General features: G+C 41.6%; 1 protein-coding gene across 1 annotated transcript in view; it reads right to left on the bottom strand.

The window, feature by feature from the left end:
- Positions 1–876: 876 nt before the first annotated feature.
- LOC127641188 (lon protease homolog, mitochondrial-like) overlaps positions 877–10158 on the bottom strand; it is an 11402-nt gene continuing 2120 nt past the window's right edge. Inside the window, exons 2-18 of the mRNA XM_052123999.1 lie at positions 10060–10148; positions 9856–9975; positions 9009–9267; positions 8852–8913; positions 8269–8398; positions 7898–7981; positions 7558–7778; positions 6324–6462; positions 6052–6230; positions 5781–5868; positions 5565–5687; positions 5350–5466; positions 4431–4571; positions 4177–4342; positions 2050–2270; positions 1737–1901; positions 877–1604 (exon numbers count right to left, since the gene is read on the bottom strand). Coding sequence (XP_051979959.1) covers positions 1455–1604; positions 1737–1901; positions 2050–2270; positions 4177–4342; positions 4431–4571; positions 5350–5466; positions 5565–5687; positions 5781–5868; positions 6052–6230; positions 6324–6462; positions 7558–7778; positions 7898–7981; positions 8269–8398; positions 8852–8913; positions 9009–9267; positions 9856–9975; positions 10060–10148 — 2454 coding nt within the window. The 3' untranslated portion in view covers positions 877–1454. The remainder of the gene's footprint in view (positions 1605–1736; positions 1902–2049; positions 2271–4176; positions 4343–4430; positions 4572–5349; positions 5467–5564; positions 5688–5780; positions 5869–6051; positions 6231–6323; positions 6463–7557; positions 7779–7897; positions 7982–8268; positions 8399–8851; positions 8914–9008; positions 9268–9855; positions 9976–10059; positions 10149–10158) is intronic.

Raw genomic sequence — 10158 nt, forward strand, 5'->3', positions numbered from 1 at the left:
TGTATGAGACAGTAGTTTGGTGTCATCCTTTATTGGATGTTACGAATGGAAAACTAGCATACTGTGCGGTATACACTGTATAATGCTGTTCCAAAAAAATAGTATGTTAAATATCCAATGACAAACATTTAATATGGTAGTATCCTACATTTTCACTTGACGTTGCTCTTTTAAGTCAACTGAAATTTAAACTCCAATTTAGCATTTTAAAATCTGACCGTGTACAAAAAGTCATGCTACGTTTTTAATCGTATACTATAACTATTTTTTGGCATATTTAAATAGTATTGAATTGAAGTACGCAATACTGAAACTTTCTTGCACAAAATCCGATTTTAAAGGAACGTTCCTGGTTCAATACAAAGTGAAACTCAATCAAAAGCATTTGTCCATATTGGTTTTCACCTAAAATTATTTACTTGTTCCTCCATTGATCAATAGAAAAAAAAATTGGGTTACAGTGAAGCGCTTACGATGGAAGTAAATGCCAATACGTAAATGTTAAAATACTGCTTAAAGTATATTCACAAGATGTGTTAACCATTTCTTTAAGTTATATCCAATTTTACAACTTCGTTGTCATGATGACGTAATCCCGGGACGGTTTGGACAACTTTACAGCTCTAGTAATAGTTTAACCAGAAAATGTAAGTGCTTCATATTTTTGCATTTAAACACTCTAGAAATGGGCCCCATTGACTTACGTTGTAAGTGCCTCACTGTAATCTTGATTTTTGCTTATTTTAAGGCGGGCGAGGTGAAATAAATTTACTGGTAATCAACATTATGCCACAAATGCTGTCGACTGAGCTTAACTTTAGCGCAATCCGGAATATTCCATTTATGTGATTCTGAATTTGGCCTGAACGAATGAAAATGTTTTATTTTTACAGATGTAGTCATTCATCCAGGTTTTCAATTCATAGAAAGTATGCAAGCCGCAAACCATAAAACTACTTTATTTACTGTAAAAAGGAAATTGGTATGCTGTTTTAAACAGCTACAGTGTTTCTCTAAAGTGGCTTAATATTGGATACACTCATCACCAGTCCTGTTATATAATAGTTTTATTGTTAATGACTTAAAGGGAATACATTTAAGGCGATTATTTACAAAGATGACAAGAAGCTGAGAATATTAATATTAAAAAAAATGTAATTAGAGGCTGCGTAGCAGAGATAGCAGTGTCTTGAGGGACTTGACGATATTTCAAAGGTTCAGCTGCAAGATTTTTCCATCAATAAGCACTTGAACTTTCTGATCTTATGTACCACAACACTAGAGGCAATTTGTCGCAAACTCCTGTGGAGCATTTCACATGCGACTTCTGTTGGGTAAAAACACAAGAACAATCCTCATTTGGCATCTGATTCAGTGTGCTTGTGATTTCCTGAAATGGGAGTCTTCTTATTGGTGTTATGGCGAAGGATAAAACTGTACCACAGCACTGTTCATTACTGTCCAGAGAAAACAATACTGTATATCTCGCTGTAATGTTCCACAAAATGCACTTCCAACCCTTCCCTGATGTACTCTGCAAGGTCTGAGAAGTCCTTTCTGTTTTCTGCCGGTAGGATGATGCAGGTTACACCAGCTCTCTTCGCCTAACAGAAGAATTAAGACATATTGGCAGACATATTTAGTGCAATGGAAAAATCTTTAGGTAGATAACTGGAGCAACTCATGTTTGTGTAGAAGTGAGATGGCGAGTTTGACCTTCCTCCCTATAAACTCACAGCAATGGTCTTTTCCTTGATCCCACCGACAGGCAGGATTTTCCCAGTCAGGGACACTTCTCCCGTCATGGCCACGTTGTGACGCGCTGGTGTGTTTTTGGCCAAGGACAGAAGAGCTGTGACGATGGTGCAGCCAGCACTTGGTCCATCTTTTGGAGTTGCACCCTAAAAAGATCAACAACAAGTTCCTTTACTAACGGACCTTCTTCCAGGACCTTAAAGATAGCAATGACTATCTAATGGCTATTTATACCAAGCTTGGTCCTACAATTACAAATCAAACTTTATTGAAATGCAGCCCATTGGTCCTCACCTCAGGCACGTGGAGGTGTATATGGGACCCTACGAGGAAATCGTTATCTGGTTGCTCCTTCATGAGGAGTGAGCGGGCAAACGTATACGCAATCTTCGCGCTTTCCTTCATCACGTCTCCCAGCTGTCCTGTGACCTCCAGTGATCCTTCTTTGAGACCATCTTTCCCCTGAGGTTCTCTTGGACGCCTCAGAGACGTCTCGATGAACAGCGTTGAACCACCTGCGGAGGAAAGTACGAATTAAAGAATAAATGGTTTCTGTATGCTTATGTGTAGAAACCAAACATCTTGAACATGTTAACAGTCTTGTGAAGGCTTGAAGGACTGTTCACACCAAGTCCAGTGCAACCAAACAATACGAAAGTATAAAATAGTCAAAATCAATGTTGTGGACAAATGTAACACCCTAACGTTGCCGCAAGTAAGTAGGTCGCTAGTGGGCGTTCCCACTACTGGTTGCCTAGTAACATTCATAAATTACATTCACGGACGCCATTCCATTGCTGTTGACAGCGAATCAGGTTTCTTGCCGCTAAAAACAAACATTTTGGAGGGAAAAGACTAAATATAAATGGAATTAGTACATAAAATGCTTTATATCAAAGATGAGCGAGAAACAAGGCGCGTTCTGCCATAGTAGCTGTTTATCTGCGGCGAAAACGCAAACGCAGGTCTGTCTGGGTCCACAAAACCATTCAATCTTGGAGTCAGCACGGTGAATACCGGTTCCAGCAGTACTTCAGGCTTGACAGAATCCAGTTTGATGAGCTGCTGCAGAGGGTGTGTCCTCTCATCTTTCCATTACTGCAGGAGCTGAGAGAGAGCGAAGGATCACGTGAGCTCTACCGTCTTCTCTCGTATTGGCTGTCGCTCCCATAAATCGCTCTTCATTTGAATAAAGTTAAAATTGTCTCAACTTTGTCACGTTGCTGGACATGCCCTCATCTGGTCGCAACAGCTCGTGACGCTGGAAGTCGCCAGCTCTCATTGAAAATGAATGGGATGGTGTCGCTGTCTCGCAGGATGTCGCTGGCAGTGTGTACGCAGCTTTCTCTTCCGGAAAAGAACAGGAGGCGGGGCTTCTACGACTTGGTTCATAGTAAAGTACAACCAATAGCTGGAATCAAGTAGACGCGCATATTTCCAAAACTTACCAGGTAGTCCAACTTCCTCGCTCACTTTCCTCCAAGCGATGTCTTTTTCGTCCGGTCTCTGTACATGTATGACATTGTGTCGTACAATTACGGGTGCCCACACACTGCTACAACAATGTTTTCATCCATTTTTCCAGATTTCTGATAGGCTTTTGCGACAACGCATCATGCAGATTTTTCGGGAATACGTGAATGTAGCGAATTTGCATGTTCAAGTCGTGCCATTCGCTTCATTCGCGCCACCCGGCAAAACGTTCGCTTCGCGGTGTATGTGAACGCACCATAACATATTTGCAAATTTTGCACAAAACTATTTACACCAAGTCCAATGTGACTTTGTGAACAAAAGTAACAACCTCACTACAATTCACGTCTTTTGGAGGTTCGACGAACTGTTTGCACCTGGTCAATACGGATGTAGAAAATAGTCTCAAATAATTTTTGCATGTATTGTCCACGTGCAGACCAGTTTTTCTAAATGTGGAGAATCCACATCTGTGGCGTAGTCTTCGCATATGCCTTGACTGTACTAAAGAATATCACAAAGTAGTCGTAATGCACATTCTTCAAAATTGTCCATCCGGGCTCGCAGTCAAGAGTATACTTTGAAAGGCTAGTGCGACTGACCGCAGTGAGATGTAACGGCATGTGTTACAACGAAGTATACCCTAGGCCAGGGGTGACCAACCCTGCTCCTGGTAGAACTACCAGGAGCAGGGTTGGTCACCCCTGCCCTAGGCTTAAATGATACAAAAGTATCAAATATTTGCATTTTACACAGAACAACAAGTCTAATGGCAATTTTTTTGTCATTCTGCGAATGGTTCATGAGTTCACATAGAAAACTGACCGTGCCTCCAAATTTAAAACTTCGGTCCAATTTTGGTCCTTGTGTGAATACGCCTTAACCCGAGTAAGACTGGAAACTAGCATATCATTTACTCTCATGAAAAGTTCATTGTTGAATGCTTACCCATGGCTGTCCATGCCAAACCCATTACGACACCGGGTGGTGTGACGTTGTACATTCGATCCACGGTGAAGATTGGCTTTCCAACGTAATCCTGCAGGTTGTCAGAGGTGACGTTGACCGCCGTTTCCTCACCCTTGACTATGCGGAATGCTACTTTCCGGAAAACCTACAAAGTCAGCAAAAAGTACAAAATGTACCTAGAGTCCTGAAACACCGCTACAGAAAATTAAGAGAGACAAATAAGATAATCGCACCTTCTCGACTTGCTTCTGAAGGTTTCTGACGCCGCTTTCCCTGCAGTACTGTCTAATGAGCACGTTAAGTGCCTCAGAGTTGATGTTAGCCTTTTGGTCATCCAAGCCGCACAATGCTCGCAGTTGGGGTACCAAGTATCTCTGAAACCGCAAAGACAGAAAAACTAAGCAAAGGGGAATTTTGATGCAAACAGCCTTCGATTCTTTTTTCCCCTCCCCTTTTCTCCCCAATTTGGTATGCCCAATTCCCAATGTGCTCTAAGTCCTTGTGGTGGCATAGTGACTCGCCGCAATCCAGGTGGCGTAGGACGAATCTCAGTTGCCTCCACGGCTGAGACCGTCAATCCACTCATCTTATCACGTGGCTTGTTGAGTGTGTTACCATGGAGGCTTCGCGCTATTTTCCGCAGCATCCATGCACAACTCACCAAGCGCCCCACCGAGAGCAAGAACCACATTATGGCGCCCACGAGGAGGTTAACCCAACATGACTCTACCCACCCTAGCAACTGGGCCGATTGGTGATGTTTAAGCAACAGCAGATGGAGGCGTGTTCAGAAAGCTATTCGAAAACAAATGTTTATTAATACAATTCAGTTCATTGGCACAGAAATTACACACTTTAGCTTAACTTGGATTGGCATTTCACAAACTACCTGCAGTTCCACCTCGAACCACTAGAGTTGCCTGTTAGAAAATGCTGTATTTTAACCATTGAAAGAATACTACATTGATTGATTGTTGGTCAAATGATTGTGAAACATTTTCCAATTGATTCGAACTTGCGACTCCGGGTGTGGTAGTCAGCGTAGTCAAAACTTCCAGTCCAAAGCTTTACCATCTACGCCACACCCAAATTGTAAAATTGAGATTATGCATTGACGAGTTTCAGGAAAACAGATGTACTACTAAAACACACCTCTGCAATCACCAGTTTTTCCTGAGCGACATAGCCCGATACGTTGATAATTTCCATTCGGTCTCTCAAGGGTTCAGGAATGGTGTCTAGAACATTGGCAGTACAAATGAAAAGCACCTGAAAAGCAAAGACACCAACATATAGGTACACTGAATCAAGAGACTCCTTCCAACTACGTTAAATAAAGTTTCATGTTGATTTTTGCCCATTTATACCTTGGACAGGTCAATGGGCACATCCAGGTAGTGATCTAGAAAATTAGCGTTCTGTTCTGGATCTAAAAGCTCTAGGAGAGCTGAGGATGGGTCGCCCTGGTAACCTCGACCAATTTTGTCAACCTTTACAACAAACAGAGCACCACTCATTATTACATTCCTAATGAAGAACAAGACATTTTATAGCCATTTTTTATTAAAATTCATGAAAGGTACCTCGTCAATAAGTACCAATGGGTTTTCAGTCTTTGTTTTCTTTAAACACTGGATTATCTTTCCTGGCATTGCACCAACATATGTTCTCCTGCATTGAACATACAAAACTAATTGGACCGTGGACAGTCTGTGAGCACTGTGCTAATGACGAAATTTGCGGCATGAGGAAAACCAAAGTATACTTTGCAATTCTATTTAGTGTCATTAGTGGTGCCAAAATGACTCGTTACTTCATCTTTAAGTCTTTTTAGGTAAAGTCTGCAATGCTCACCTGTGGCCTTTAATTTCAGCCACGTCTGTCATTCCGCCTACACTAAAACGGAAGTATTCACGGTTAAGTGCTCTGGCGATTGAGCGGGCAATACTGGTCTTGCCAACACCAGGAGGGCCATAGAAACACAAGATCTTTCCTTGAGTGCTTCCTCTCAGCTGGCTTACTGCTATAAACTCCTGCATGACAAAACAATAACCAGGATTAATGGGATTTGAAATGCTCATAAGTATTTCAAAACAACTGAACTTGGTACTCATTTGGCGTTTTACCAAAATGCGTTTCTTGACATCGTCCATTCCATAGTGGTCTTCTTCCAAGACCTCTTTGGCTCGGCTCAGCTCCAAATTTTCCACACTGTTGGTGCCCCACGGCATAGAAGTCAGCCAGTCCAAGTAGTTCCGAGTAACACTGGGGATTTTTTGGGAAATTGGGGAAATAAGGAAGGATTAAGGCAAGAGTAAGTAAAATACCATTTTAAGACATGGCTACCATAGCTGGATTTTTGATGGTTCAAGAAGGGCTATCAGCCCAACTATATTGACCTAATTCGCCAACCAAGTCAAAACTAGGTCCACCTGCCAGCAGTCCAAATGATCAATTATCTAAACCAGCTTGGACCAGCAAATGACCAAAGAGAAACTGGACCAAAATGGTCTACCAAGTCCAAAATCAGGTCGACCAGCAAGTAATCTAACTGATCAACTATCTAGACCAGCTTAGACCAACAAATTACCAGAGAGAAACAATTTAAGGTGGTCACAATGCTTTATGAAAGATGATTTCTGGTTTGTTGATGGTTGAAGGTGGTCTACCAGCACTAATCAGCTTGACCAAGATGGTCTACCAAGTCCAAGCTAGTCTATGAGCCCTGACCAGCTGGTTCAAAATGGTTTACCAGGTCAAAGGTGGTCTGTCAGCCCAAAGCATCTGGACCAAAATTGCTCTACCAGGTCTTAGGTGGTCTGTCAGACCTTACTAGCTTGAGCAAAATGGTCTACCAGGCCAAAACCAGGTCCACCAACCAGTAGTCGAACTGATCAATTACCTAGATGAGCTTGGACCAGCAAATGATCAGAGAGAAACAATGTAAGGTGATCACAATGCTTTTTAGAAGATGATTTCTGGTTTGTTGATGGTTAAAGGTGGTCTACCAGTCCTAATTAACTTGACCAAGATTGTCTATCATGTCCAGTGTGGTCTATGAGCCCTGACCAGCTGGACCAAAATGGTCAACCAGGTCAAAGATGGTCTGTCGGCCCTTACCATTTTGATCATAACGGTCTACCAGATCCAACAGCTGGTAGTCCAACTGATTATCCTTCTAGACCAGTTTTGGCCAGCTAGTGACAATGTAAACCCAACTACCATCTGGTTTTAGCTGAATTTCCCACCTGGGAGAAACTTCATGAGCGTTTTTATGGACATTAAGAGGAAAACTTAAAACGTTCCTCATAGATTTAAAATGTATAGCAATAGATCTTTTGCAGTTGTTGACCTCCTTACTTGAACTCGGAGGAATGGTTATCTAACAGCCCCAGTTTGTTCAGCTCCTCGTTAATAACGTCCATGATGTGCTGAGGAACAGTGCGATCCTTCAGTCTCTCTCTGAACTTCTCCTCAATAGCGTCTTTGTCTTCTTTCTCCAGCCCGAGCTCTTTCTTAATGATCTTCAGCTGCTCCTGGAGTAGATATTTCCGGTGTGTCTGCTTGATCTTCTCCTCAACCTGAATATCAAGATGATCAACCATGAAGTTTCTAGGGTTCCATTTTCAAAGGATTCACACTGCCTACGTTCAAATAGCTGTCTGAGATACTTCAAGCACACTATTGAAACTTTTCCCACCTCCCTTCCAAGACGCTGCTGTAGTTTACTCAGTTCATATTCTTTCTTCAGCAGAGAAAGAGCTTTGTAGAGTCGTTTGGGAATCTGTCAAGACAGTACATTTTCATTTTACATTTATGTATTTGGCAGACGCTTTTATCCAAAGCAACTTACAGTGCACTTATTACAGGGACAATCCCGCCGGAGCAACCTGGAGTTAAGTGCCTTACTGAAGGACACAATGGTGGTGGCTGTGGGGATCGAACCAGTAACCTTCTGCTTACCAGTTCATTGCTTTAGCCCACTACGCCACCACCACTCCAAACCACTCAGGTACACATTAAACTAAGCAAACAGAGTGTGAATGAATGTTGTGGTGGTCATAAACATACATTTGTTTCTTCCAGGACGTCCTGTAACTCATGTGATTCTGCCCCAGTCAAAGCAGCCCCCATGTCACTTAGGTAAATAGGGTTATCAACAACTCTCTGACCCGCCTGCATCATCTGGAGCACAGACTCTCTACCAAACAAAAAGAGAGAAAGAAATGTTCTTTGAATACTTGACACTGCCATTACAGTGTCAAGCAATGTTTACTTAACATGCCATTGTTTTGCTTAATTTGTGAATATTTATTTAATACATTTTTAAAGGTGCACTTAGAAAAAAAGTTCTCAATTACCAATATCTATTGTATGTCTATTATATATTTGGATTCAGCCATGATTAATTTATTCCACAAGTGAAACCGTCCGATAAAGCAAGTAATATTGTGAGTAATATTACCATTGCATTCATTCAAGTTAATCAATTTGCAAAAAAATGACTGAGTGCACCTTTAAATAAACAAGTGTGTTGATTAGCATATTCGTTTTGTTGCCGAGTACTGTGTAATCCCACTGGTATTGGAATCGACAACTGATATTTTGGTATCATAACCCTACTAGCGTGTTTCAGAATAGAAAAAAATATTACCTGTACAGAGGATTCAAAGCAATAATATCACGAATAGTCTTGACGATCTCAGCAGTCAGGGCCTGGTTTAAAACAACGGTGCATTTAAATTCATTTTGATCTTGTATATCATTTCAGAGATCCTGTCTTAAATGCCTAATATTTTAAATCTTAATACCTTGACTTCCTCTGTAACCTGGAATTTTTCATGGACAACATTGTCCACCTCCACCATGAGTATAGAGGACAGAGGCACTGCCTCCACCACTAACTCCGTCTCCTGCACCGTCTCCTCCATCGCCCCGGCTAGCGATGCCGAATCCTTACGAGATCCCTTCTGTTTTCGGCGTGGAGCTTTCGGTGGCGCACCTTCACCTTCGGTCTCCAGGGATATGGGCTCGTCAAGCTCGACATCCAACTGTTTATTGATACGAATTCTGCAAAACAGGTGAAAAATGATTACAAAAATGCTTGAAAATGTTTCACAATCTTTTGACAAACAATCAATCAATGTAGTATTCCTTCAATGGTGAAAATACAGCGTTTTCTAACAGGCAACTCTAGTGGTTCGAGGTGGAACTGCAGGTAGGTTGTGAAATGCCAAACCAATTAAAGCTGAAGTGTGTAATTTCTGTGCCAATGAACAGAATTGCAACAATAAACGTTTGTTTTCAATTCACTTTCTGAACACGCCTCCATCTGCTGTTGCTCAAACAATACATAGTCCCGCCCCCATCTCACGCCATTGGTTGAGTCAGTGTTATTGTGTGGGTGTGGACGGGTTGCTCAGAACAAACACACACACAGTCCCGCCCCCCAATTATCGTCATTGGTTGAGTCAATGTTATTGTGTGGGTGTGGACGGGTTAAAACAAACACATAGTCCCGCCCCAACTCATGCCATTGGTTGGGTCAATGTTATTGTGTGGGCATAATAACATAGTATAAATAAATAATACTGAAAGTACAATTTATAATTTAGCTTAGAATTAGAATAATTCATCTGAACAGATTTTGACCATCACCTTCGGTGTCCCATCACGATCATCCGAAGCTTGTCTCCGAGGTCTTGCATTTCATGGATCTGCACAAATGTTCCGGTGTGATATACAGCTTCCAGACTCTCCACGACATCTGACTCATTACTGACAAATAAAAATGTGAAATGATCAAGATATGTAATAACTGTCATACAAATGCCCTTGATTTTACATACATTAAACCCTTACGTGTCATCTTTCTTCAAAAAGACACCAGCATATGGCTGAGCAAGACGTACTTTTCTTCTTAACAGGTCCATGAGCTGCTTGTTTTCAACCTGAAGATGT

The sequence above is a fragment of the Xyrauchen texanus genome, chromosome 50 (assembly GCF_025860055.1).
Source record: "Xyrauchen texanus isolate HMW12.3.18 chromosome 50, RBS_HiC_50CHRs, whole genome shotgun sequence".
In the NCBI taxonomy this organism is placed as follows: Eukaryota; Metazoa; Chordata; class Actinopteri; order Cypriniformes; family Catostomidae; genus Xyrauchen; species Xyrauchen texanus.